Source organism: Aquarana catesbeiana, linkage group LG02 (genome assembly GCF_042186555.1).
Source record: "Aquarana catesbeiana isolate 2022-GZ linkage group LG02, ASM4218655v1, whole genome shotgun sequence".
Taxonomy (NCBI): domain Eukaryota; kingdom Metazoa; phylum Chordata; class Amphibia; order Anura; family Ranidae; genus Aquarana; species Aquarana catesbeiana.
In genome coordinates, this window is record NC_133325.1 from 714,267,513 (window position 1) to 714,292,060 (window position 24,548).

Below are 24,548 nucleotides of genomic sequence, written 5' to 3' on the forward strand. Positions count from 1 at the left end.
AGCTTAACGAGCATGGGTTGGTGTTAACGGCTAAAGTGGGTTCATAAACCCAAGGGAAGGAAGGGTCAGCAATTATGTGACCATTGTGATTGGCTGTCACAGTGGCAACATGATCAGGAACCAATCCCATTGGCTACTGATTGTTAGTGGACTGAGAGCTGTCTTCGACCGATCAGACTCTGTGCTGGGAGAAAGCAGTGAGTGTGCTCTCAGCATAGAAACATTGACCAACTAGTGATGCATATGTATCACATGCCCACTCTTTTGCTGCCGCATATATGTGTTACTTGGGCGGCAACAGGTTAAAGTAGAATTCTATACTTAATTTTCATTTAAATAATTTGTTGGGATAAGCTGGCCAAAGAGAACGAATTGTACTACAAAAATATGTGGCCAATAGATGTGTTGTAATTGACTGTGGTAGCCTTAGCTACATAAAGTAATTGGAGTTGTGTTTCAGCAGCAGTATGGGCGACTTCCTGGCTGCTGCTGAATATAAAGAACGTTTGGTTTCATACTTTTTTCCCATTCAGGAGAAGCTTTGTATCTTTACCTGTGAATACAAAGCTTCTTCTGATTGGCCATGGTTATGATCTTCATCTTGGCCAATCAGAGAAAGCCATGTATTCATTGATAAAAATACATGGCTTCTCCTGAAGGGTGGAGAAACACTAAACCTGACTACGTGTATATATATTTCTTGGTGGGTTAAAGCCCTTCTCCCCCTCCTCTTCTATTTTTGGCACTATTTGTGGGGAGGGGCAGTGGGTACCTCATTTTGACAGGTACCCACTCCCATTTCTAGGTGGAAAGAAGCAGCGATCCACCATCCACCAGAAGATCTCCTTACCCCCCCCCCCCGCTTCTGCAACCTGTCCCAGAAGGACCATTGTGGGACCATTCACAAGGCGCAGCCTTGTGCTCGTGCAAGTGCAGTTCCGCAAGGAATCACAGCCAGCCAGGGCCGCTGATAAGGCAGTACAGCCAGCACTCCTGTACGAGGCTTGGCACCTACTGAGCTTGATGACACTTGTGGATCCAGTGCAACTTAGGCTGCAGAGAAAGGAATTGAGTCCCTTTCTCTGTTTAGACTTCTGATAGTTCACCAAAGCCCCCCTCCCAAAAAAAAAAAAAAAAATTCTAAAAAAATTAAACCGCCTGCTTTAACCACACACTACTACACCACAATTGCATGCTTTGCAGATGGTTGCAGGGCACTTGCAGAAGAGCAGTGCTATTAAATTGAATGGGTATTTATCGATAAGGGTATCATTTCTGCCATGGCTGCGAAGCATAGCATCGCAGCCATGGCATTTCAGCAAAAATATAATTGATATATTCGGAGGTGGGGGGGCCCTGTCAGGTAGGCTGTATGGGGCCCAGTGATTGCTAACAGCAGCCCTGCAGCCAGCTGCCCACAGTAAACATACCGGTCAGGTAGCCGAAGAACAGCAAAGAAGCGATTCAGGTGATCACGGAGCTGGATCCCTGGAAGGTAAGTGTCCTTTTTTTTAAAAGTCAGCAGCTACAGTATTTGTAGCTGCTGACTTTTTAATTTTTTTCTAAACTGATTTAGACTGCCTTCTGCTAAGTCAGCAAGGAGTCATACTGCACAGACTGGATTTAAGAACATATGTCGTTGAATGTATTGGCATTTAAAATAAAACATTGTTCATTAGAAAGTCTGTAATCCATGTAAGGATCTGAAGGTTTACTTTTCAGTCTTAGAGGGCACCTTAAAGATTACATTGATGCAATGAGAATGTGAAGGGAATATCGCACACCAATAGCTGGAAACTTGGTCAGAAAAATTGTACATACTTTTTAAAATGCCATATCATCTATTTTATGTTTTGTATACTAAACCCAATGTTCTAGAAATACAACAATGATGTTTTAATGACTATCCCTATCCCTTGACCATTTTGTAATTGTGTGCTCACAAGCAGAGATAAAGACATGGTAAGTGTGTGTCTAATTACAACAGAATTTGATTGTGCTAAATGTGCCATGCAAAGAGTCACAAAAATAAAAAAACAGCTGGTCAGATATTGTCCTCCTGACACTGGCCTTCATTTTGGAGTTCACGCAGCAGAAAATAAGCTTACAGATGATGCACTTTACTCCGATACTGCTAGCCCTACCATGTCTCCAGAGGCTGGGTGAAGTGGAGATACAATGGCCGTAATCTCTTTGCACCAATAATTAGAGGCAACACATGTCGTAAATGGGGTCTGTCATGAATAACAGATAATAAACACATGCACATGTGTTAAGCCCCTCTGTTCTACAGCTCATTCTGTGCAAATACAATCATTTTCCTCTTCGTTCTAGTAGCATGATTCACCCCCAGGCTAACAAAAAGCAGGAGGTGCTATTCAGACGGGGGCAGCTGAGGAGGTGAGACACTTCCACAGTTCTTTCAAAGGAAATTATGGGATTTTAAGTATTGCTGCAGTGCCTGCAGCTCTATGTGCTCCTCTGTGCAAAACAAACTATGGGAAACTGCCCGCTTGGTTTAAAGGATGGCTTGTCTTTACTGCATTTATTGACTTTGTGCTGATCTGCCTGACATAATTCACTAAAAATAAATAAATGCAGAACTGCACGTCTAAACTTGTGACAACAATAATATTAGTAAATTAGATCCAGCAATGAGAACCCTTGACAGGAGCAAACAAATGAAAATGTGTCTCTCTTACAGTATAATACAGCAAAGTAGCATATTCTCTAATATTATATAATATTAATCTAATATTATTATCTCTCAAAAATGCTATTCAAGAGACTTAAGCAGTCATAATAGCCACTTAAATTATTTGGCATTATTTTCTGTGCAGCCAATCCTTGGTTCTGACAATGTCCCAAATAAAATACAGCCTTGGGTGTCACCATTTATAGCCACGTGCCACGTTGGTTTTCTGCAATTATTTCTTTACACCTGTGCAATAAGCCCTCGGAGACTTGTTTAAGGCCGTAATCCGAGACTGTAGACACTAGGAGTATGGCCCCATTCAAGGCTATTTGAGTTTCAAAAGGCTAGCGCTCCATCCAAGTCAATCAATATTTATTCTACCATAGCGGGCTCTAAAACAAATATCTACACTTACGTGTTTTGGCCAATTTAAGTTTTGCTAACAAATCAAATTCAGCTACTTATGCTAGTAACATTTTAAAATCTATGTATTAATTTTTGTTTAATTCATAATTGCATAATATTGTGTTGTTTAATATCTAGCTTTTAGGAACTACTTGGAGCTACTGGGCCACGCAGGGATCATAAGCAAAGAGACGGGGAGGTATTTTTTATCCCATACAGATTTATTTCAGCATGCTGGGAAATTTCTGAAAAACCTATGGTAGATTACGCCTATCTCTATGGAGGCAAGGTAGTAAACCCTAGACACATCTGCCAATCTGCTGAGACAAATAGAGGATCACAGTGGATCTCAACAGTCCTGCATCATGAGCAAATATGGGCACATCTTTCTTTTACTGTATATGTTAAAGAAAGATCATGCTAAGAGTCTGGTAAACACAGCTTGGATCAGTAATGAAATGCATCTCTATAGACAAAATCTGCAAAGAGGATCCATTTGGCTGCTGACATGTGCTGCAGTGATGATGGACACCATATAACGTATATATTTTTTATAGTCAGCTCCAATGAGAGGCTTGCTGCTTTAGGCAACTCCTTCAAAAGTATTGGGCTGCAAATTAAGAGTGGATCTTCACCCATAAATAGAAGTTCCACTTTTCTGCCTCCTCCCCCCTCCTCTTCCACCTTTGGCACATTATATTTTGTTATGGGGAGCGGTACCTGGTTTTGACTAAGCGATCCAAGTGAAAGTTTGCCCCCTCCCTGCCTGCAGCCTCTTGGGACATGTCACATGAACGACCATTTATAAAGCGCAGTGCGGCTTGCGAATGCGCAATGGGAAGCCAGCTGTGAAGTCCCAACCAGCTTCCCGCACTAAAGATGCCGGTACCAGGGACCCGAAGACCAGTGAGGAACCGGTCCAGGTGAGGAATCTTTTGACAGATCCCTTCATTAAAAGTCAGCAGCTACAGTATTTGTAGATGCTGACATTTTTTTTTTTCAGAATGAAGAACTGCTTTAACTCAGTGGACAAAAAAAAATGCACTTTGCATTGTGATGCATGACTGTGTGTTGCAGTACTGGTGCATCATGGAGGTATGTTGAGGTGAAGTTCAAAATGAATGGTACTGCAGCAAACCAATCTACTTGCGTCACCATGCGTTGCAGTACCAAGTGCGTTTTACTTAATGCTACAGTTCGTTGTGATCTGGACTTTACTGATGTACCGTATATGTTTTACTGTGCAACTAAAGGAGCCCATATATACACTATATAACATTATGGTGTGCATCATTTAAATTTAAAAAAAATGATGCATATTGCATATACGCCAGTAAGGTGCTTTGGGGATTTATTCAGAGTGAATGACACCACAACACACAAATGCACACAATAAATGTAACCGCAACACACCAATGTGAATCCAGTCAAGATATTTTTCATTAAAAATTATTCATATTTCTTTGTTAATCTGTTTTGCTTACTGTTATTTTTATCATTTAGGCTGATTCAACACCCAAGTGCCTATTCTAAGTCTGGCCTTACACTTATAGTTTTAGCCCTTCAGCCTCATAGATGTATGAATTTCTCACTGCTGGCTACTGTATTCTGAAAGCCAGTGAATCCGATTGGATGCAGCCACTGTTCAGCCAACAATTTTCCTCCTGGCTCCTTTGATCTTCAGATCAAAGTATGTTAGGTAGGATGGTGTTGACAAGGCAACTAATGGCTTCAATTTCAGCTGATTTATCAGGGACCAGCTGAAATTTGCTTTGTGTATTGTCCGCTATGGAGCTACAGGCCAGGATAATGTACATGCACACTTCAGCTGTGATTAGTATTGTGATGCTTAAATTGGCCCACAGCTATCACATGGTACCTGGGCCAATCACAGCACCATGTACCATGTGATAGCTGTGAGCAAATCACAAATCACAATATTAATCACAGCTATTATGAATGACACCCATTCATGACAGTTTGAAACATTGCTGTTACAGTGAGCATCAAAAAATAAAAAAATAAAATCCTTGATCACATTTCCCCCAGAGTAGTACAGTGTCACTATGGTGACACTGAACTACTCTGATGAAAGTATATAAAAAATATATAAAAAAAAGCAATTACAAAAAAATATGTAATCATTTGTTTTTAACATAAGCTTACCAGTCAGCATTCCTGATCACCCCTACACCAGTCATATGATGATGCTGTACTGGTGACAGTATGTTAAAAATAAATTGTGGAAAAAAAATATTTTAAAAACACTCACCATGCCATTTACTAAATAATGCAAATTGTCTACTTTCCAAAAAGGGGTCATTTGTGGGGTATTTGTACTGCCTTGACATTTAAAGGGCCTCAAGAAATGAGATAGGCCATGAGTACATTAGGATTGATTATTTTTCAAATATATGCCAAAGTATTTTAGCCGCTATAAATTTCACACAAACCAATTAATATATACTTATTGGAATTTGTTTTTTACCAAACACAGCAATACTAAATGTATGAAGACATTTGATTTTATTGAATATGTTTATACAGAAAGTAGAAAATATATACTTTTTTTTTAAACTTTAGGTCTCTTTTTTTGTTTATATAGCAAAAAAAATAAGAATCCAGTAGTGATCAAATAATACCAAAAGAAAGCTCTATTTCTGTGAAAAAATGGTATAAATGTAATTTACAGACAGTGTTGCATGACAGAGCAATTGTCAATTAAATAAGCACAGTGCTGAATTGAAAATTGAAAAAAATGGCCTGATCATGGAGGTCAAGTGGTTAAACACATTTTACCACAATGAGCATTTATGCACTGTGTGTGTTTTGCATTCCGAATGGAACCCCTGCACACATATACAACATGAAGAGAAACATGTGCCCTTAACGGCATGCTGCGTTGGCCAAAAGGAGCATAGGTAAAACATTTTTGTGCATAGACGCTTATTAAGGGTCTATGCAAGGTTAGCCTTAACCTAATGCATGTCGGGAACATTCGTATAGATGTGAATGAGCCCTTACACACTGCACAACGCAAAAGAAGATGATAGCATCATTTAAATAATTCCTACTACTACTAATAGTAAACATTATAAATAACAAAATCCTGTGTTTGCATTGTGTTACACTGTTATAATAACTTAGGAATGAGATCTGAGATTTTTAAACTTTGAACTGACCTTAGAATGTAAATATATCATATTGTAGGTAATAAGTAGACCTAATAAAGTCTAATCCACCTGTCACATTCATGGTGTTTTATGAGGAGAATTCCCACCTCTGGTCCTCTAGGTTCTTTCCAATTCTGCATTTTAAGATCATCTCACTTGTGTCCAGGTGGTTCTATCATTACCAAGTCTGGCTGTGCCAGGATAATTAATGCTGCAGGCTCGCCTGTGAGAAGATCCTGAATAACTTTTCTTTTTTGTCTGGGGAATGACTGTTTGAGAAACCTTGATACTGGTGACAATATTAATTAGCTGCAAATCTATATTATACTACAGCGGAGATCTGCCAGCATCCATCAAAGGTTAAACTTTGCGTCCTTGACTTTAGAGATAATGCTGTATAACTTCAACTAAAAAAAATTAAAAAGTTTCTGTGGGAAGATGCATTCTGAAATTTTTCCATGGTTTGGAAAATTAACATTGAAAATATTTTCATAAAAACTGGTACTAAAACATCTTTGTCTCCAAACTCCAATTGTGAGTAAAAGGAACATGATAAACACCACTCACACTGCCCATGTCACTGAATTCTGCTCCATAGGAATAAGTGAACTGGGCAAAGTTTGGTTCACAGGAGGTTTAATGAACTCAGGAAAAAAAAATCACAAACCTGAATCCCACTGAAGTCTATAGGAGCAGAATCCTGTTATTTTTTTCTGGCATGGCTACATGGGTAGGTAGGCACTGGCATGGAGGACATTTTCTAATGTAAATTAAAACAAATAAAAAAATAAAAACATAGATTTTAGCAGGGAAAGAGTCCTTTATTGTAGCTTAAAGGGCAGCCTTAAAAATACACAAATCCTTTACATTATGAGTTTTGGGGATGCCGCTTAAATACACGTGAAGTTGTAAAGGATATACAGTTTTTTTTTAGGCTGCTAATCCGTCATTTAAAGGCTGCTAAATGACAGATCCCCACTGGTTTTGTTCGTAAACAGACCAGAGATCCTGGATGACATAATTGACCAACCAGCCGGAGGGTCCGATGGCTTGAACTGGCCAAATATAGTCAGTTTTTCACCCAACTGTGAACAGGCTGGGTCTGGGTTGAAGCTCATCCCTTCTGCTTAAATGAAGGGAACTGGATTGCATAAGACTCTTTAGAAAGCAACACTTCTGGGAGGGTTGAATGTCTGACCCCTGCTGAACTCTGTGAGCCCTCCTTTGAGGTAAAGGGCACACTATAGGAAAGAGTAATAATGTAGGAATTGGTAAGAGGTAAGAGAGGCATTTGCTATGTTCTTTTACAGTTGAATCATATTAAAAGTGTAATTTATGTTCCTGTTTGTACAGGGCTCTTCCATACCAGCAGATAGCCAAAAAAGGTTACTGTAATGGGCAAAGTAGCCCCACTGGCACTGGGTTACCACCAGAGGACACCCTAGTTTGGCCTTGGGTTTCCACTAGGATACTTATATTTAACCAAAAAAATAAATTGTTCCTTATTCCGAATTCTGTAACCTTTCCCTACAATATACAGTACTTTCTAGCCTGATGCTCAGTTTTCTCTTACATCTAAGGGCCTGTTAACACTATATGCATTGAACTGTGCAGGGTAGCCTTGCCCAACATAGTCCAAAGACATAGACAAGTCAATTTGCCTTGAGTCTTATGAGTTCAGTTCACACCACTGCACTGCAGTAGTGTGCTCTTACAAAAGAAGGACTTTTTCTTAAAAGCTCTGGTCATTGATTTGTACAGGATACAAATCTGGCCATGTTGCTGCTGAACACTTCTTTTTTGCACACAGAGTGGGCATGGAAGTAGTTTCTCTGTCAGCAAGAACCACAGATTCCTACCAGCAGCCTTCCATCTGTAAAGGATCTAAAGCTGACCTCCAGACCTCCCTATCCCCCCTTGCGATGACTCTTACCCTACCCCCTCTAGCTTATTCCTGGCATTACAAAAAAAATCCTTTTCCAAATCTAAATGCCCTTATTACTCGCCTAAAGCATCAGTCTTCTGTTTATCACCACCTGTGTGACTTGGATGCTTCTTATTGATTGTGCAGTGGTAGACTCCCCTTAGGATCCAGAAGTGGAGTTTGAAGGGGTAACATCAGTGCAAGGGGGCTGTCAGGGTCTGGCTGGCGGGAACATCTATAGCCCTGGATTAGCAGTCTCCAGCATCCAGAAAGGGTGCTGGCAAGGTACATGGATGGCAAACTTGGTATATCTTGCTTTACAAAGTAAGAAAGAGAGAATGTGTAGGATGGGTTACAGTTTACATTTGTCTGGAGATGAACTCTAAGCCTAGTACACACTATTTTTCATTCAACCCAGCAGGCTGAACCAAATAAAAACTGAAGAGCTCAGGAGGAGATCTTGTACTAACAATCCATTGTTAGCACATCAATATCCCCCGCTGAGCTATTGTGTTCTTAGTGGGGACGGCGCTCCCGCCAGAACACACCGATCAGCACTCTCAGCTATTGACTGAGAGCGCATATCGGATGCCGATCCGCAGACCTTTTTCGGTCATGCCTTGGGTGTTCGGCACGCTTCTGTTGGACTGGCTGGCATACACACATATATCATACGAATGTCTGGCGGTTTTTATTGAACTGTACGACTCTTAAAACAGACACTTTATTTCTGCAACTATGAAGATTCTAAGGGTGCCTCTAGCTCTGAAAGACAGTAAAAATCAGTTGAAATAAACTGTGATCAGGGCTGGCCCTACCATGGGTCCCGGCAGGTCCATGGGACCCAGGCATCACTTTAAGAGGGGCAGCAACAGGGGTGCACTGCCTGAAGACTCGTGGCTCCCTCCCTCTAGTGCAGCGTCCCCCTTGCATCATGCTCCGCTCTGCTTCCCAGCTGGGGCGGGGCGTAGCAGCTCTCCCGGTCCCGGAACAGCACAGGCTTCAATAGCAGGAGCATCCGCCACCATTGCAGGGCTGCTGTTGCTGCATGTTGCATCACTGAGCCGGGATCGAAGTGCAGTTGATCGGTGGCTATGAAGAGGAAGGAAGGTACTTTCGTGGTGCTGCACAATTCATATACCTGTGAGCTGAGCTGATGTTTTTGGGCATGTCTCTTTGTTGGATTGAGCATGTCTTTTTGCAGGAGAGGGTATGTCTCTTTGCTGAATATACGGGGATGTCTCTTTGCTGGATTGGGCTGTCTATTTACTATATGGGCATGTCTCTTTGCTTTAAGGAAATATCTCTTTGCTTCATGGAAATGTCTCTTTGCTGAATTTATGGAAATGTATCTATGCTGAATTTATGGTGATGTCTCTTGCTGAATTTATGGAAATGTCTCTTTGCTGAATTTATGGAAATGTATCTCTGCTGAATATATGGGGATGTTGGATTGGGCTGTCTCTTTACTATTTGTGGATGTCTCTATGCTTTATGGAAATGTCTCTTTGCTTTATGGAAATGTCTCCTTGCTGGATGGGAATTATTTTTATTTTGGGAGGGGGGGGGCTGCGTTTTATTCATGGACCCAGGCAGCACAATGTCTTGGGCCATTCATGACTGTGATGGTATTATGTGGGTAGTTTACAAAAAAATGTGTTTGTCTTTACCATTCTACTTTCCACAATCATAACTGCAGACTGACTTTTGTCAGCACATGTTCTACAATCATTACCTTTTCTCCATGGGGAACGGCACCTTTGGCTAAGTTGAAAAGACAGTTTACAGTGGATCCCAACCATGCCACATTCAGGAAAAGAAGTTTGGATTTCTTGCCACCAGTTGTTCTTGAAATCTGGCTGTCTATGCTTCTGTTACCCCCCTCCAAAATATATTCGCTTTACACATTCATTTAGCAACAAAGTATTTATTTTGACGGTAATTTACAAGTAACTAATACAGACCTGTTTACTATAACAAATGAGCTGAGAGGATGGGAGATTGTTTATAGTAGTCTAAGACTTCACAAGTTACACTCCGTAAAGCTTGATTAATATATGAGAGCTACTTATATTTAGACCCCAATTACAGGTGTTAAAATTCCTGAGCTTTACATGGCTTTGAAGCAGAAACACCTTATCAAACAGCACTAGTTACACAAGTGTGGAAACACTTCTTTTATGAGCTTTTCAAATCTGATAAAGTGATGCTTAGAAAGCATTTTTCCTGCCAAAGTCTTTTTACAGCCAGAGGACATTTTGGGCTTTTAAATCTAAAGATTTTTTTTTATTTTTTATTTTAGCGTTTCAAATGTCAAATACAGTTGTCATAATACTCGGCTGTCTCAGAGAAGATTATATGGTTTCGCCAGTGACATCATCTTTTTTTTTCAGGTTAGATACATTTATGAGCCAGTTCATACCAATACTCTTTAAATGTGTTTCCCATGAATTAGGAAAACATGGGAACTGCATTACAGTTTACTTCACATGGATTTCTAATGCCTTATTTATACTCTGCTGTCCAGCTGCGGTACAGTGTTAGAAAATGGTGTTCCTTTTAGGCCCCTTGCACATGGCACCGTCTAGGAGCAGTGCGTCCCCCTGGTGTTTTAGTGTGCCCAGCTCTGGTTTAGGCAGCCTATCAAAGTCTGTAGCAGGCTGTGGCATAGCTGTGCCAAGTTGCACCCATGTTTAGGTCCGTATACATGCATGGATGAAGTTTTGAAATGCAGAAGACTTGTATTCTGGACCTTCGTTCCTGATAATGTTCAGCTCTGTCCAGCGTCAGCCTGCCATAGGCTTTAAAAGGCAGCCTGCAGTGGGCAGGATGTTGCAACCTGTCCCGGCGAATTTGTGAATGATTTTACATAATATGAAGTCTTCCATGATTAGACAAGAGGAGAGGAGGATAGGCGGAGCAACTGCAAACGACTCTGCATCTGCAGGATCAGAGACCCGAAGGTCCAGCGCTGAAATGCTGGATGTAAAGCAATAGCTGTAATCTCAGTGGTCAGAAAAATTATAAATTGTAAATAAAAGAGATAGGTCCATGAGGGCGCATATACCTCATTTGACTTAACCCAAGGGAAGTACAGAGCAGTGGGTGCTGCAATAATGAGTATAAGGCCAGAGTCACATCTCTGTGGTAATACAGGCACATTAACATTGTGTATCAACGCACATTGTGTATTGGGCAGCTCATTTATTTTGAACGAACTGCCAAAGCACCCCAGCAAGACTAATGTAGCACCTAATGTAGCACCCTATAGTGTGTGCTAGATGTAGTGTGTAGAATAGGCAAAACCATATTCTGATTCATATTGTACACTTGTAAATCTGTAATTGTGTCAGGGTTATTAAAGTTCAGGGCTGGGTAACTCATCCTGGCAGCCCTCTGGTGCCTCTACCTGGTGTCTGGAAAGTTGGAGAACCTTCTAGAATTAGTGGGCAGGGATGCATATTTATGAGTCATCAGCCAATCCCCAGTAGTGGGCTGGCAGGGGACTGAGTTCACCTTATAAATAGATATGGGCCATGCCAGCAGGGCAATCAGGGGGAAGATGGAGATGCAGTGTTGAGGAGTCTGTTGGTGGCCCTAAGGGGTGTTCCCCTAGTCTGGGGGGGGTGACCTGGGCTTGGGTGCTGGAGAGATCCTGCCAAAGAAACAAGAGAGGCATATTTCCTGCAGGCATGGGAGCGAGGAGAGGACAGAGTGAGTAGTTCAACATCGGTGAAGACCAACAAAGGGGGGAGACTGCCACATGTAGCCAGTCTCCCTCGAAGACAGCAGTGGGTTTGAGTCTTTAGTCCTTCCCTTGAGAGATCTCCTGAGAGTCAGCCAGATGGGCTGGTGAATAGTCAGTCAGGTGGACTGTTGTGAAGAGGTAGCCAGTAGGGCTTGGGAAAGAGGTAGCTATAGCCAGGTGGGCTGGCAGGGCCTGAGCGGGTGGTGCTGGGATCAGTGACCACAAAGGAAGCAGAAGGGAGAGTTCCATGCTGTGTCACTCCACGTGTGCTACTGTTAAGGGACTATGAGTTCCTGCCTTTAATGGGCCACTACTGAACTGACAGGGAGACTGTCAAGTTCCCCCAGGAGTGTATCCGCAGAGGCCAAGAGTGTGCAGGAGAAAAGTGAAGAGGGGAATATAGGAAGTTGTCTCTGAAGTTTGCTGAAGTCAAGTGGGCATTTCATAACTTCTCATCCCTATCCAAATTGTTAACCACCTAATAAACAACAACAATAGATGGACTGTTTTCTGACTCTGTGCCTGTGAAGATTCAGTGTGCCTGGCTGTGCAGGAATGGGGAATCCCTTTCATCTGTAGCTCCTATGTGAGGTGTGTTACACTAAAATCATACGTGGTTCAATTTTAGGGGAATGAAACACATGGCAGCTGCAGCGGACGTGCAATGCTTTAGTGCATTAGGGTGTCATTTAAAATAAATAGCACTCTTGTGCACCAATGCACATACAGTATCTCACAAAAGTGAGTACACCCCTCACATTTTTATAAATATTTGATTATATCTTTTCATGTGACAACACCAAAGAAATGACACTTTGCTACAATATAAAGTAGTGAGTGTACAGCTTGTATAACAGTGTAAATTTGCTGTCCCCTCAAAATAACTCAACACACAGCCATTAACGTCTAAACTGCTGGCAACAAAAGTGAGTACACCCCTAAGTGAAAATGTCCAAATTGGGCCCAAAGTGTCAATATTTTGTGTGGCCACCATTATTTTCCAGCACTTCCTTAACCCTCTTGGGCAAGGAGTTCACCAAAGCTTTACAGGTTGCCACTGGAGTCCTCTTCCACTCCTCCATGATGACATCACGAAGCTAGTAGATGTTAGAGACCTTGGGCTCCTCCATCTTCCATTTGAGGATGCCCCAATAGATGCTTAATACAGTTTAGGTCTGGAAACATGTTTGGCCAGTCCATCACCTTTACCCTCAGCTTCTTTAGCAAGGCAGTGGTCGTCTTGGAGGTGTGTTTGGGGTCGTTATCATGTTGGAATATTGCCTTGTAGCCCACTCTCCGAAGGGAAGGGATTATACTCTGCTTCAGTATGTCACAGTACATGTTGGCATTCATGGTTCCTCAATGAACTGTGGCTCCCCAGTGTCGGCAGCACTCATGCAGCCCCAGACCATGACACTCCCACCACCATGCTTGACTGTAGGAAGGACACACTTGTCTTTGTACTCCTCACCTGGTTGCCGCCACACACCCTTGACACCATCTGAACCAGATACGTTTATCTTGGTCTCATCAGACCACAGGACATGGTTCCAGTAATCCATGTCCTTAGTCGGCTTGTCTTCAGCAAACTGTTTGCTGGCTTCCTTGTGAATCATCTTTAGAAGTGGCTTCCTTCTGGGATGACAGCCATGCAGACCAATTTGATGCAGTATGCGGTGTATGGTCTGAGCACTGACAGGCTGACCACCCCATCAATTCAACCTCTGCAGCAATGCTGGCAGCACTCATACGTCTATTTCCCAAAGACAACCTCTGGATCTGACGCTGAGCACGTGCAATCAACTTCTTTGGTCGACCATGGCGACACCTGTTCTTAGTTAAACCAATCCTGTTAAACCGTTGTATGGTCTTGGCCACCATGCTGCAGCTCAGTTTCAGGATCTTGGCAATCTTCTTATAGCCTAGGCCATCTTTATAACTTTATGTAGAGCAACAATTCTTTTTTTCGGATCCTCAGACAGTTATTTACCATGAGGTGCCATGTTGAACTTCCAGTGACCAGTATGAGAGAGTCAGAGAAATAACACCAAACTTAACATACCTGCTCCCCATTCACACCTGAGACCTTGTAATACTAATGAGTTACATGACACCTGGGAGGAAAAATGGCTAATTGGGCCCAATTTGGACATTTTCACTTAGGGGGTGTACTCACTTTTGTTGCCAGTGGTTTAGACATTAATATCTCTGTGTTGTTGAGTTATTTTGAGGGGACAGAAAATTGACACTGTTATACAAGCTGTACACTCACTACTTTACATTGTAGCAAAGTGTCATTTCTTCAGTGTTGTCACATGAATAGATATAATAAAACATTTACAAAAGATGTGAGGGGTGTACTCACTTTTGTGAGATAATGTATGATTGCAATGTGAAAATACATTAAAAGTGATTTTATAAACTATAATAACCTCTTTACCATTAATCAAATTGGACAAAAGGAGGTATAATCTTAAATTGCACAATTGGTTCTTTAACGTTAGAGCAGTGAAAATGTGGAACTCTTATTTGAAAGCCAATTAGGATAAAAATGCACATTCACACATACACATGGTTGAACTAGATGGACTTGTAGATGAACTTGTAATTTTTTCACTTCATCAATTATGTAACTATTTAACTTGCGGAGGTGTGAACCTGGCCACACTGGAAGGGCTTTCAAGAGAACCTGTCATTTTGCCCTGAATGACTAAAGAAACAGATTCTCCTTAAGGCATACCTTACAGAGAACAGAATCTCTTAAAAGCAAGTGACTAACCCCATCCCTGTCTCATCTCAAACAGAACATGAATGTCATCATTATTCACTATTCTGGCTACAGCAATATAACATCTAATTGGCTGGCTGCTATGGGTTATTGGACTTTGAAATTACATTGTGATGCTTTTACCAGCTTTCCCAAGTCTGCTGGATTTTCAAGTGATGACCAGTCTCAGTATGAATCAGCTGGGAAGGGAAGTACTAATTATTATAAAAACATCTCTCCAGATAATAAAAGACCATTTAATTAGCCATTGTTACTGATCTGAATGATCTAATCAATGTGAAAGGCACGTGGTTGAAAGCCACATGATACAGTCCGGTAATCAAGCCTGTTCTAACTACACTGCAGTAATAATCATTCAGGCAGCTTACACATCCATCTGTATCAGCCTCCTGGTGCAAAGAGACACGTTATCCACATTTTATGTCTGCTTATGGCATTCACAAAATCTTCAGCTTGTTAATTTGAAAGTGATTTTTGTTGTTAAACTAGAACCAGACATTTACCAAACGGGAAGAAAAAACTACCACTGAGCAATTACTAAGAAACAACATCATCACTGTTTCAGTCCGTCCACAAAATTCTTTACTTGAAGCCGAACACTAGGAAGGTATAACATTCTAAAAGACACAAAATGACTGCAACTTTATTGTCTTTAAAGTGGAACTTCACCCCAAAGGGGAAATTCCTCTTTATTCCCTCCTCCCTCTCCCTTTACTATATTTGGCACTTTTTTTGGGGGGAGCAGGTACCTGGTTTTGACAGGTACCCTCTCCCACTTCTGGTCGGATCAATGCGGCGCATCTACTGGAAGCTCTTGTCTCCCCCTCGCTGCCAGCAACCTTCTGGGACATGTCACAGAAGGCTGCAGGACCATTCACAAAGCGCAGCACAGCCACAAGGAATCACAGCTGGCTGCCCACAGTAAACATGCTAGTGTCAGGGACCTGAAGACCAGTGGAAAACTGGTTTGGCTGAAGACAGCGCTCGATCCCTGGAAAGGAGACAGTTTTTGACAATTCTGTTATTTAAAAAAAAAGTTTCCTGCGATGTAAATTCATCGCCAATCACGGTGCCGACAGACCCGAAAAATAGAAAAAAAAAAAAAGCTCTGCCTCGATAGGAGGCGTCCCGCCGACTGTCTTTTGGCTGGGACAGCTGTTATATAGGCAAGGGCGGGACCACCCGGTGACGTAAATGGGTGACCCAGCCCCCTCTGACATCACATGATGTCAGTAGGGGGCGGAGTCACTTGGTTATGGCCCTGGGTGGCCCCGCCCTTGCCTATATAACAGCTGTCAAAGCGAAAAGACTGTATTGGTGGGGAAGCCTCCCATGGAGGCGGAGTTTTTCAATTTATCTTTTTTCGGGACCATCAGACACCGTGATTGATGGATATACATTGCGGGACACTTTTTTTTATATAAAGGAATTGTCAAAAACTGTCTCCTGTCATTTTTACTTTTTTGACACTTTTTGGTGAATGGGTAGGGGTACATGTACCCGATACCCATTCACATAGGGCGGGCCGAGATCTTATTAAAGGGGGCCTTCAGATTCTGATAAGCCCCCCACCCGCAGACCCCCACAACCACCGGGCAAGGGATATGGGGGTGAGGCCCTTGTCCCCATCAACATGGGGACAAGGTGCTTTGGGGGGACCTGGTACGGTTTTCTGCGGCCTGCCAGGTTTCATGCTTAGATAAGGGTCTGGTATAGCTTTTGGGGGGACCCCACACTGTTTTTTAAAAAAAAATTGGTGCGGGGTTCCCCTTAAAATCCATACCAGACCTGGATACATTTTGGCGCAGAGTTCCCCCCTTAACCACTTCAATAAACTGTGTTATATAAACCACACTGCCTGCACTGACTGAATATCTAGTCTACACTAAATGCAAAGTATATATATACACATATATATTAGACTATATATATATATATATATATATATATATATATATATATATATATATATATATATATATATATATATATATATATATTACACTGCCACTAACTCACCTGCCTGCCTAATCTAGCGCAATCTATCTCCGTCCACACACTATACATGGCCGCTATGTAAGCAGCCTTATATAGTGTGGGGCATGGACTTAGTCCCCCTGAGCCATGATTGGCCAAAGGCACCCTGCCTTTATGGCTCTATCAGCAGAGCACGCTGTGATTGGCCAAAGCATTCAGGTCAGGTGCATGCTCTGGCCAATCATCATACAGCAATGCACTGCAATCTCGCAGTGCATTATGGGGTGTTCCGCTGCACTAGAATTTCCTGCAAACACCCCATAATATTCGCTGTTCGGTGAACGGGCAAACATCCGATGTTTGGGTCGAACTTTGAGCTCATCCCTACTTGGGATACTTTAGAGTGCATGTACTGCTGAGCATCATCAGGAAACTGGTCGTCTATTCCTTGTTCTTGCAGCTGGTCCATAATAAACAATGCATGCAAATTATCTGAGGTCTGGTGGCTACAAGAACCCAGACCAGACAGCAAGCCCCCCGATGACGTAAGTTAAGAAGATGGTGGTTGTGGGACCTGCCGTGTCACGGATCATTGGCAGATTGAAGCAGGACAACACTGGATTTGCTGCACATGTGTGTATGTACTGTATTTTGAGGCTAACGTAGTCAACAAGGCAAGAGGGGATAAAAAAAACCACAGGAGGCTGGTGAAATAGGACAGTGTTTAAATCTTACAACTGATAATGAGATTTGCCAGCTGTCATAAACACCTTCTGGTTATTTTTTACAATTGACGGCTTTTAAATATGTGACCACTGTGACAGCCTGTGGCCACATGATCAAGAAGCCCACCCCTGCCTCCTGGTATTAAGAATCTCTAAAATAGCAGTTGCTAACATTACATAGAAGGGGGAAGCTAGGTGGGATTTATATGCAAGCAAAATGCAAGCAAACTATATGCAGTCAATTTTAATGTTTTTTACATCATGTTATGTGAATGGGAACGTGTTAAAAATTTAAAGTAGGTGTTATCCCAATTTGGGTGCAAGAGTGGAAACACACTTTAAGGTAAAAATAATAATAATAATAAAAATTACACACACTATAAGTACACAATAGTTTCCCTTTAAGAGAAATGTAATTTTCTTTTCCAGCAGACAACAAAGTAGAAAATGTTCTGGTCACTTTCTGATTAAATGTTGGTGAAGCATGCCTTATGAGATATAGCAGTATGTCACCTCATTATTCTCCCTACAATAGTGCAATAAGTAAAATAACCAATAGGTGTCACATATGTGTAAATGTACCCTTTTCTTTTCTTCACATCCATCTCTGCGATTCAGTGAAGAGCTCCAGTTAACAGAATACAGATAAGAATGCACTCTTCAGACATGATCGGTGTTAAATGGACCTTATAAATCACAACACTTACAGTGACCATTTCCAAAGTGGAGTCTTTTTTCATCAGGGCTGTGCACAGATTTATTGTATCCACAGAACCTGCAAGAGCAAACACAAGCATTCATTTCCTCAATGATACAGAAAAACATGTTGACGTTATAACAAGACAGCACGTGCTTTGTTATGGCCCTGACCAGTGTACGTAAAAGGCGGACAGTTCACCAAATGGCCAAAGAGGACAACTAGGGCCTTGATAAGAATTCTATAAACACTTTAGTCACTTGACCTTATTTACCAAAGTGTTTGAAATAAAGTTAAGCCGGTTAGCAAAAAATCCAAATTCGGTCAGTTCAGCAGGAACTGGCTGAATTTTGATCCATGTATGGGCAGGAAGGTTGTATAAAAGTTGATCTAAAGACTGACTTCTGAACAACCGCCCTATCAGATTTTCCCCTCTTGATCAGCATCACCAGCTACAGCCTGCAGCACTGAACAGTGTATTCTGATGGCAGGGAAGGCAAATCCACTTTGCACTACAAGTGCAAACTACAAGTGCAAAGTGCACTTGAAATTGCACTGAAAGTACACTTGGAAGTTCAGTCGCTGTAAATCTGAGGGGTAGATCTGAAATGAGGTGAAGCTCTGCTGATTTTATCATCCAATCATGTGCAAGCTAAAATGCTGTTTTTTATTTTCCTTGCATGATCCCCTCAGATCTACAGCGACTGCACTTCCAAGTACACTTTCAATGCAATTTCAAGTGCACTTGTAGTGCAAAGTGGATTTGCCTTTTGGAAATAACCCCCAATGTGTGGATGGGGGAATCAAGTCATTGTTTTCGTTCAATCTATGCTTGAATGAAAAAAAATATTCTTTATGGGCTGCCTTAGGCAGAAATGCATCATCTGGATGTCTAACTTGACATAAGCTGGCCATATACAGCTTAATTAATTTCTGCTGACTTTTTGATTCTGCCAAAAATTGAGCTGTGTATGGCCCAACCGGCACTGCTCCAATCCACAAATGTTGATTGTTCAATGGACTTTTATTGAAGCAGCCTGTTGGAAAATTGTTACCCAAATAGCGCCTGCATCAAATCAGGCATAAGCTGCCAGAATACAATAAGGGGCAGGGGGATTCATCAATGCATGTTGTTAGATATCTTTTGTTCAGCCCACAGGCTGAATGAAAGAAGCCTATATGTGTATGGCCAGCTTTACAGTATGTGTGATAGTGGAAGGCCCGGACTTGTAAGGGAATTCACTGTTAAGAAAACCGAGCTTGCAAATGCAGTCATTCAAAAAATAGACAAAGTAGCATTTTCCACTTAGGCTCGGTTCACACAGGGGCGACTTGTCAGGCAACCTAGTCGCCTGACAAGTCGCCTCCCGTTCTGTGCTACGGAACCGTTCTAATAGGAGCGACGCAAGTCGCTCCGACTTAGAAAAAGGTTCCTGTACTACTTTGGGGGCGACTTGCATAGACTTCTATGCAGAAGTCGTTTTGCAAGTCGCCTCGGAAGTCGTTTGCAGGTCGCCTTGCTGAGGCGACCTGCAAGTCGTGCCGCCCCTGTGTGAACCGGCACTTAGTGTACAGATTAACTCCAGGAAAAACTTTTTTTTCAGGGGTGTCCTAAATGTCAGGTTTTTATTGCAGTCTGTGTCCCCATTAGAGACAACACTTTCTGTCATGCACAATTTAGCCAAAGTGAGAGGAGGACTATGCTGGAGGCTGCAGAGCTGCAAGACTGAGGATTGTCCGGTTTCCTTATGCAGGGAACTAATATTAAGATTTTTCATTGAAATCAACAGAGTCACTTTAACACGTGTACAATGTCAACATATTGGAATACCACACATCCCTTTAAAAGGTGCGCTTGTTGGAAATCACAGAGAAGAAGCAGATTTAAAAAAAAAAACTACTGCAAGTATACAGAGTGGAGAGAATTATGGCACTGAAGACAATTGTACATAACTTTCCAAGCATAACAATTAAACCCAATCCAGGTGAAAAGGTCAGGTCCGAAGGACGTGGCTGATAGGTGTTGACTGTAACTGAAGCCTGTGCTTTCACTATGTGACGTAGTTGATATATCCAAGGCTTTATATTTCCATGCAGTTTAGGTGCAATTTTGGAAAAAGAAAACAACTTTTAAAGTGGAGAAGGATTGCTATGGCAGATGTGGTTTATGTTATTCAGAGATGCTTATAGCACCAAAATAGACAAAGATAAAGCCGACCTTCAGTAATTTTTTCAACTTTCCATCTATTAAATCTTCTGCCCTTGTTGTTTTAAATTTGGATAGTAAACATTTTTTTTTTCTGCCAGTAAATACCTTATATAGCCCACTTCCTGTTTCTTGTATGGTCATTAGCCTAGGCTTCCCTTACCAGGAAGGGAGAGGGGATGAGTCATAAGAGGTCCAATGAGAGCTGCAGAGCTGGAGGTGTGCCTCTGTGTGTCTGTGTAAAGCTTCAACTGCCCACAGTTAAAATGGATGCAGCCAGGTTCAGTGTAGGGAGATTTCTGCAGCATATTTGGCAAGCACAGAATCACAGTATATATAAAATAATATGCAAAGTGGTTGGAGGGAAGCTTCAGAATGGCAAAGATGTTTTTATTACAATTTATGTGAGCAGACTGAAGTTCCTCTTTAATCTGCCTAGGAAGGCAGACACAAGTGGTCAAAGCAGAAGAAAGTCGTTTAAAAGATGTAAAGCGCAGCTTGATATATGCTACTAGCACAGAGCCATGATCATTGGTCTAAGCCCCTACCATTAACTTTGTAACAGCAATATCAGAATGTTAATACCTTGTTTCTACCACCTGTATATATCCTTCATTAATATAAAACAGGTAACTTAAGAGCTCCTAGGCTGAGTTTATTATAGTTAGAAAAACATTATATCTGATTGCATGCTTGGGTTATTGCATAAGGTCAAAGGATTCTATAGTACTTTACTAAGGCTGTCCATACGTTGCACAATTTTCTTGTAGAATTTTCCTTTAGATTTACCAAAACCATTAAATATGAGGTCAAACCTAAACACTTTCTATTTGTATGAAATCAGGCAGGCCCTGGCACTACATAGTTAAAGGTATACCTAAAGGAAATTGAACAAGAAAATTGTATAATGTATGGCAAGCTTAAACGATAGAGAGGACACTGGAAGACTGAATCTCCCTTCAGGTGACTGCAATAGGGAAGTCTCCTTATTTGAGTTCTTGGTTCTGCCATCCACTCCTGCCATTACAATTTCAAATAAAGTAGTTTCATGTCTTCTGCTGACCCTGCGCGAACCCCTTTGGAATGGTCAAAATAGGTAAGCAGATCTAAAAGCAGCTGCAGAGATATTGTTGCCAAAGTTTTTGAGAGATATAAGATGCAGGTGAGTGTTTATGCAAGGCAAACTCAATACTGAAACGAAATATCACTTCTAGGTGGACTGGGCCATTATGTAATATTTTATCTGAGGTTAATAATGACCTGAGAGTTGATAAAATAAGGCCCTTGCTATTGGCAAGAAGGTAGAGCTAGGTTCAGCTAGTAGGACAGTTCTATACCTACAGGTGCACCGAATCATTAATCAGATTTTGTAAAGGTCTCAGCGGAGGTTTACTGATCCCTGGACAGTTTGATGAGGTTACTACTCAATAATCAGGCAAGTTGGGTTCATGCACTGGGTCAGGTATTTGGTGGAGCAAGGTTTGCTCTACTGATGCTACATTGTTTAACGCTTCCAGCTGTGTAAATCTTGATTCCCTTATAAATGTGCTTATTTATTGACTCTCTGAGGATCTAACCTGATTAAACCCGTTTATTATTTGTTCTGAATATGATTTTCAAAAGTGACTGTGTGAACGAATCAGCTATTATCCATCCAGGAAGCTGCAGGCATAATAAGATATGACCTCACATCTCTTTCCCAGCTATATGTGTCCATGGAACGTCCAATCCTATGGGATTGCCTCTCAAGGAAATGGAAAAAAAAATCAACAGCCGAAAATTTATCTCAAGCAACACAAAACCCAAAATAACAAGTCAAGCCGCTATAGCTGAAACCGACGGATCAAAGAGTAATGGACCTTAACATCTAAAACGTAGCATTAATCTGCAGGAAAACACGTGTGCATTGAGCTCGACAAATTTGAAGAATGAGATTTTGGACGATTTAATAGAAACACAAGGGAAGCCTGAGGTCCATGTGGTTATGAAATCTAATCCTGCAGTTCTTGAAAAGCCACTTGCATAGCGTAGTTTACACATAATCAGTGCGCACAACCCAGGCTTCTCCTAAGTGCCTAAGATGTCACACCTGGCTTTAATAGAAATAACACAGTGCATGAGATAGTAAACTTAATCAGGCGTACACAGGTCAAATCTCAGGCAATCTGATTTAATAAGGTGTGAAATATAGCTACAGAAAACAGCAAACAGTTGACAATGTACAAAAAGAAAACATGAATGCTTAAGTTAACAGCTAGAAAATTCATGCAATAACCTATGAAATAAACCAAATCAACAAGCCTCTTTTTTTTTCATTGCATTTTGTTTTCTTGTTGAAAGTACAGTGCACCTAGCACATGGGATATATACAGTACATACATACAGTTTATAAAGTAAAATTACATAATAGTCAAGAAATATAATTATGCTTTACCTCTCTATTTGTAGATGCAGGTGTTTAGTGTCCCTAAACTGCTAGCCTGTTAAGTGGGATATACTAATAATAAAAGTATATCTAAAGCCAAAAGTTTTTTGATTGTTTTTTGGATAGTGCAGAAAAGAATGTCAACCCCTGTCAGTTTTTTTATTGCTGAGTAAATATGGAATTGAAAGGCCACGCTGTGATTTTAAAATGTCGAGATGCAAATGTATTCCAATGTAAAATCTGAGGTAAGATTGTAAACAAAGTCAACGTTTTTCAGGGGTTAGACCTCTCGCCCGTTCCACTGGGGCTTGAGAGATAAGAAACAATTTACGCAGACTTAATAATGAAGAAATACAGGTGCATCTCAAAAAATTAGAATATCAGCAAAAAGTTAATTTATTTCAGTAACTCAATTAAAAAAGTGAAACTCATATATTATATAGATTAATTACACACATTGATATCTTTCAAGCATTTCTTTCTTTTAAGTTTGATGATGATGGCTTAGAGCTAGTGAAAACCTACAATTCAGTATCTCAGAAAATTAGAATATTGTGAAAAAGTTCAACATTGTCACACCCTAATCAGCTAATTAATTCAAAACACCTTTAAAGGTTTTCTGAGCCTTTATCCTCCCTGGCGGTATGATTATGTCAGATTTTTGATGTTCAAAGTGGTACAATGTTTTGCATGGAAATTTGGCGTTTTATATTGTAGGCCTGTAATTCTTAGGAATAACTCACTTAAAAGTGTCTAAACAAGATTCTAGTAGATATCCCGGGTATGATAAAGTTTGAAACACAAAATCATAAATTATAATATAATAAATAACTATAAATAATTATAACAAATAATAATATTATAATAATAATAAAATGTATTCAATAATGTAATCAAATCAAAAACACTGAAATTTGCTCAGTTGCAGAATTGTTGCTGTCGTTACTTTCAGTGTTTGATTACGAATTTTCCCACAAATCACTATCGCTCAATTCTGCAAGTGATTCTAATTTATTATCTCTGTTTTCTAGCTGGTCTAAAACCGCTTTTGACGTAAAGGGGCACTTTTTGGTTGATATGGATAATCTCAAGTTTCCAGGCAAAAGAACAGTATTTATAATATAAAACTGCAGGCAGAGCACTGGACAAAGCATTAGGGATAAAAGGGATGTGAAATAATTTGATACAGTAATGTAATCTGTAAGAATACAGTGTACTGTATGTATTGTGTGTTTCTCACTTTTTGAATTTGGCGCCGTGTTCTGTCCCCGTGCGTCGCGATGCTTGCAGGAAGCGGAGCCCGGCACATTGATGGATCGAGCGGAGCACACAGTCTGCACACACAGCGGGGAGACATCCCAGGATCCTGGGGACAAGGAAAATAACTTTGCCTGGATCCTGCGATGCGATCCCGAGTGTGTCTCGGGGTTACTGCTTTTGGTACTGAAAATTCACCCCGAGCCATACTCAGGAATACCGCCAGGGAGGTTAAAGGGGTTTTTCACCTCAATGCCAAGAATAAAAAATAAAAAAAAGAATAAAAATAAAAACCTCTTGTAGTGCACTAGCCCCCCAGAGCCCCCTTTTACTTACATGAGACTGATCGTTCCTGCTCCGGGGACGAGCACACCCGCTCCAGCTGGTGTCTCAGGTTCTGATTGGATAGATTGATAGCAGCGCAGCCATTGGCTATCGCTGCTGGCAATCAAATCCAAATATGTAGGAGCCGGGGGGCGGAGCTGAGTCCTACTGTCTGTGTCAATGGACGCAGCAGCAGGGCATGGA

The 24,548-nt window shown here is 41.1% G+C and overlaps 1 protein-coding gene across 4 annotated transcripts in view; it reads right to left on the minus strand.

The window, feature by feature from the left end:
- EPHA3 (EPH receptor A3) overlaps positions 1-24,548 on the minus strand; it is a 573,384-nt gene that overhangs the window by 84,867 nt on the left and 463,969 nt on the right. For all 4 annotated transcript variants that reach the window (XM_073617000.1, XM_073617002.1, XM_073616999.1 and 1 more), the window contains exon 9: positions 18,143-18,210. In XM_073617000.1, coding sequence (XP_073473101.1) covers positions 18,143-18,210 — 68 coding nt within the window. The remainder of the gene's footprint in view (positions 1-18,142; positions 18,211-24,548) is intronic.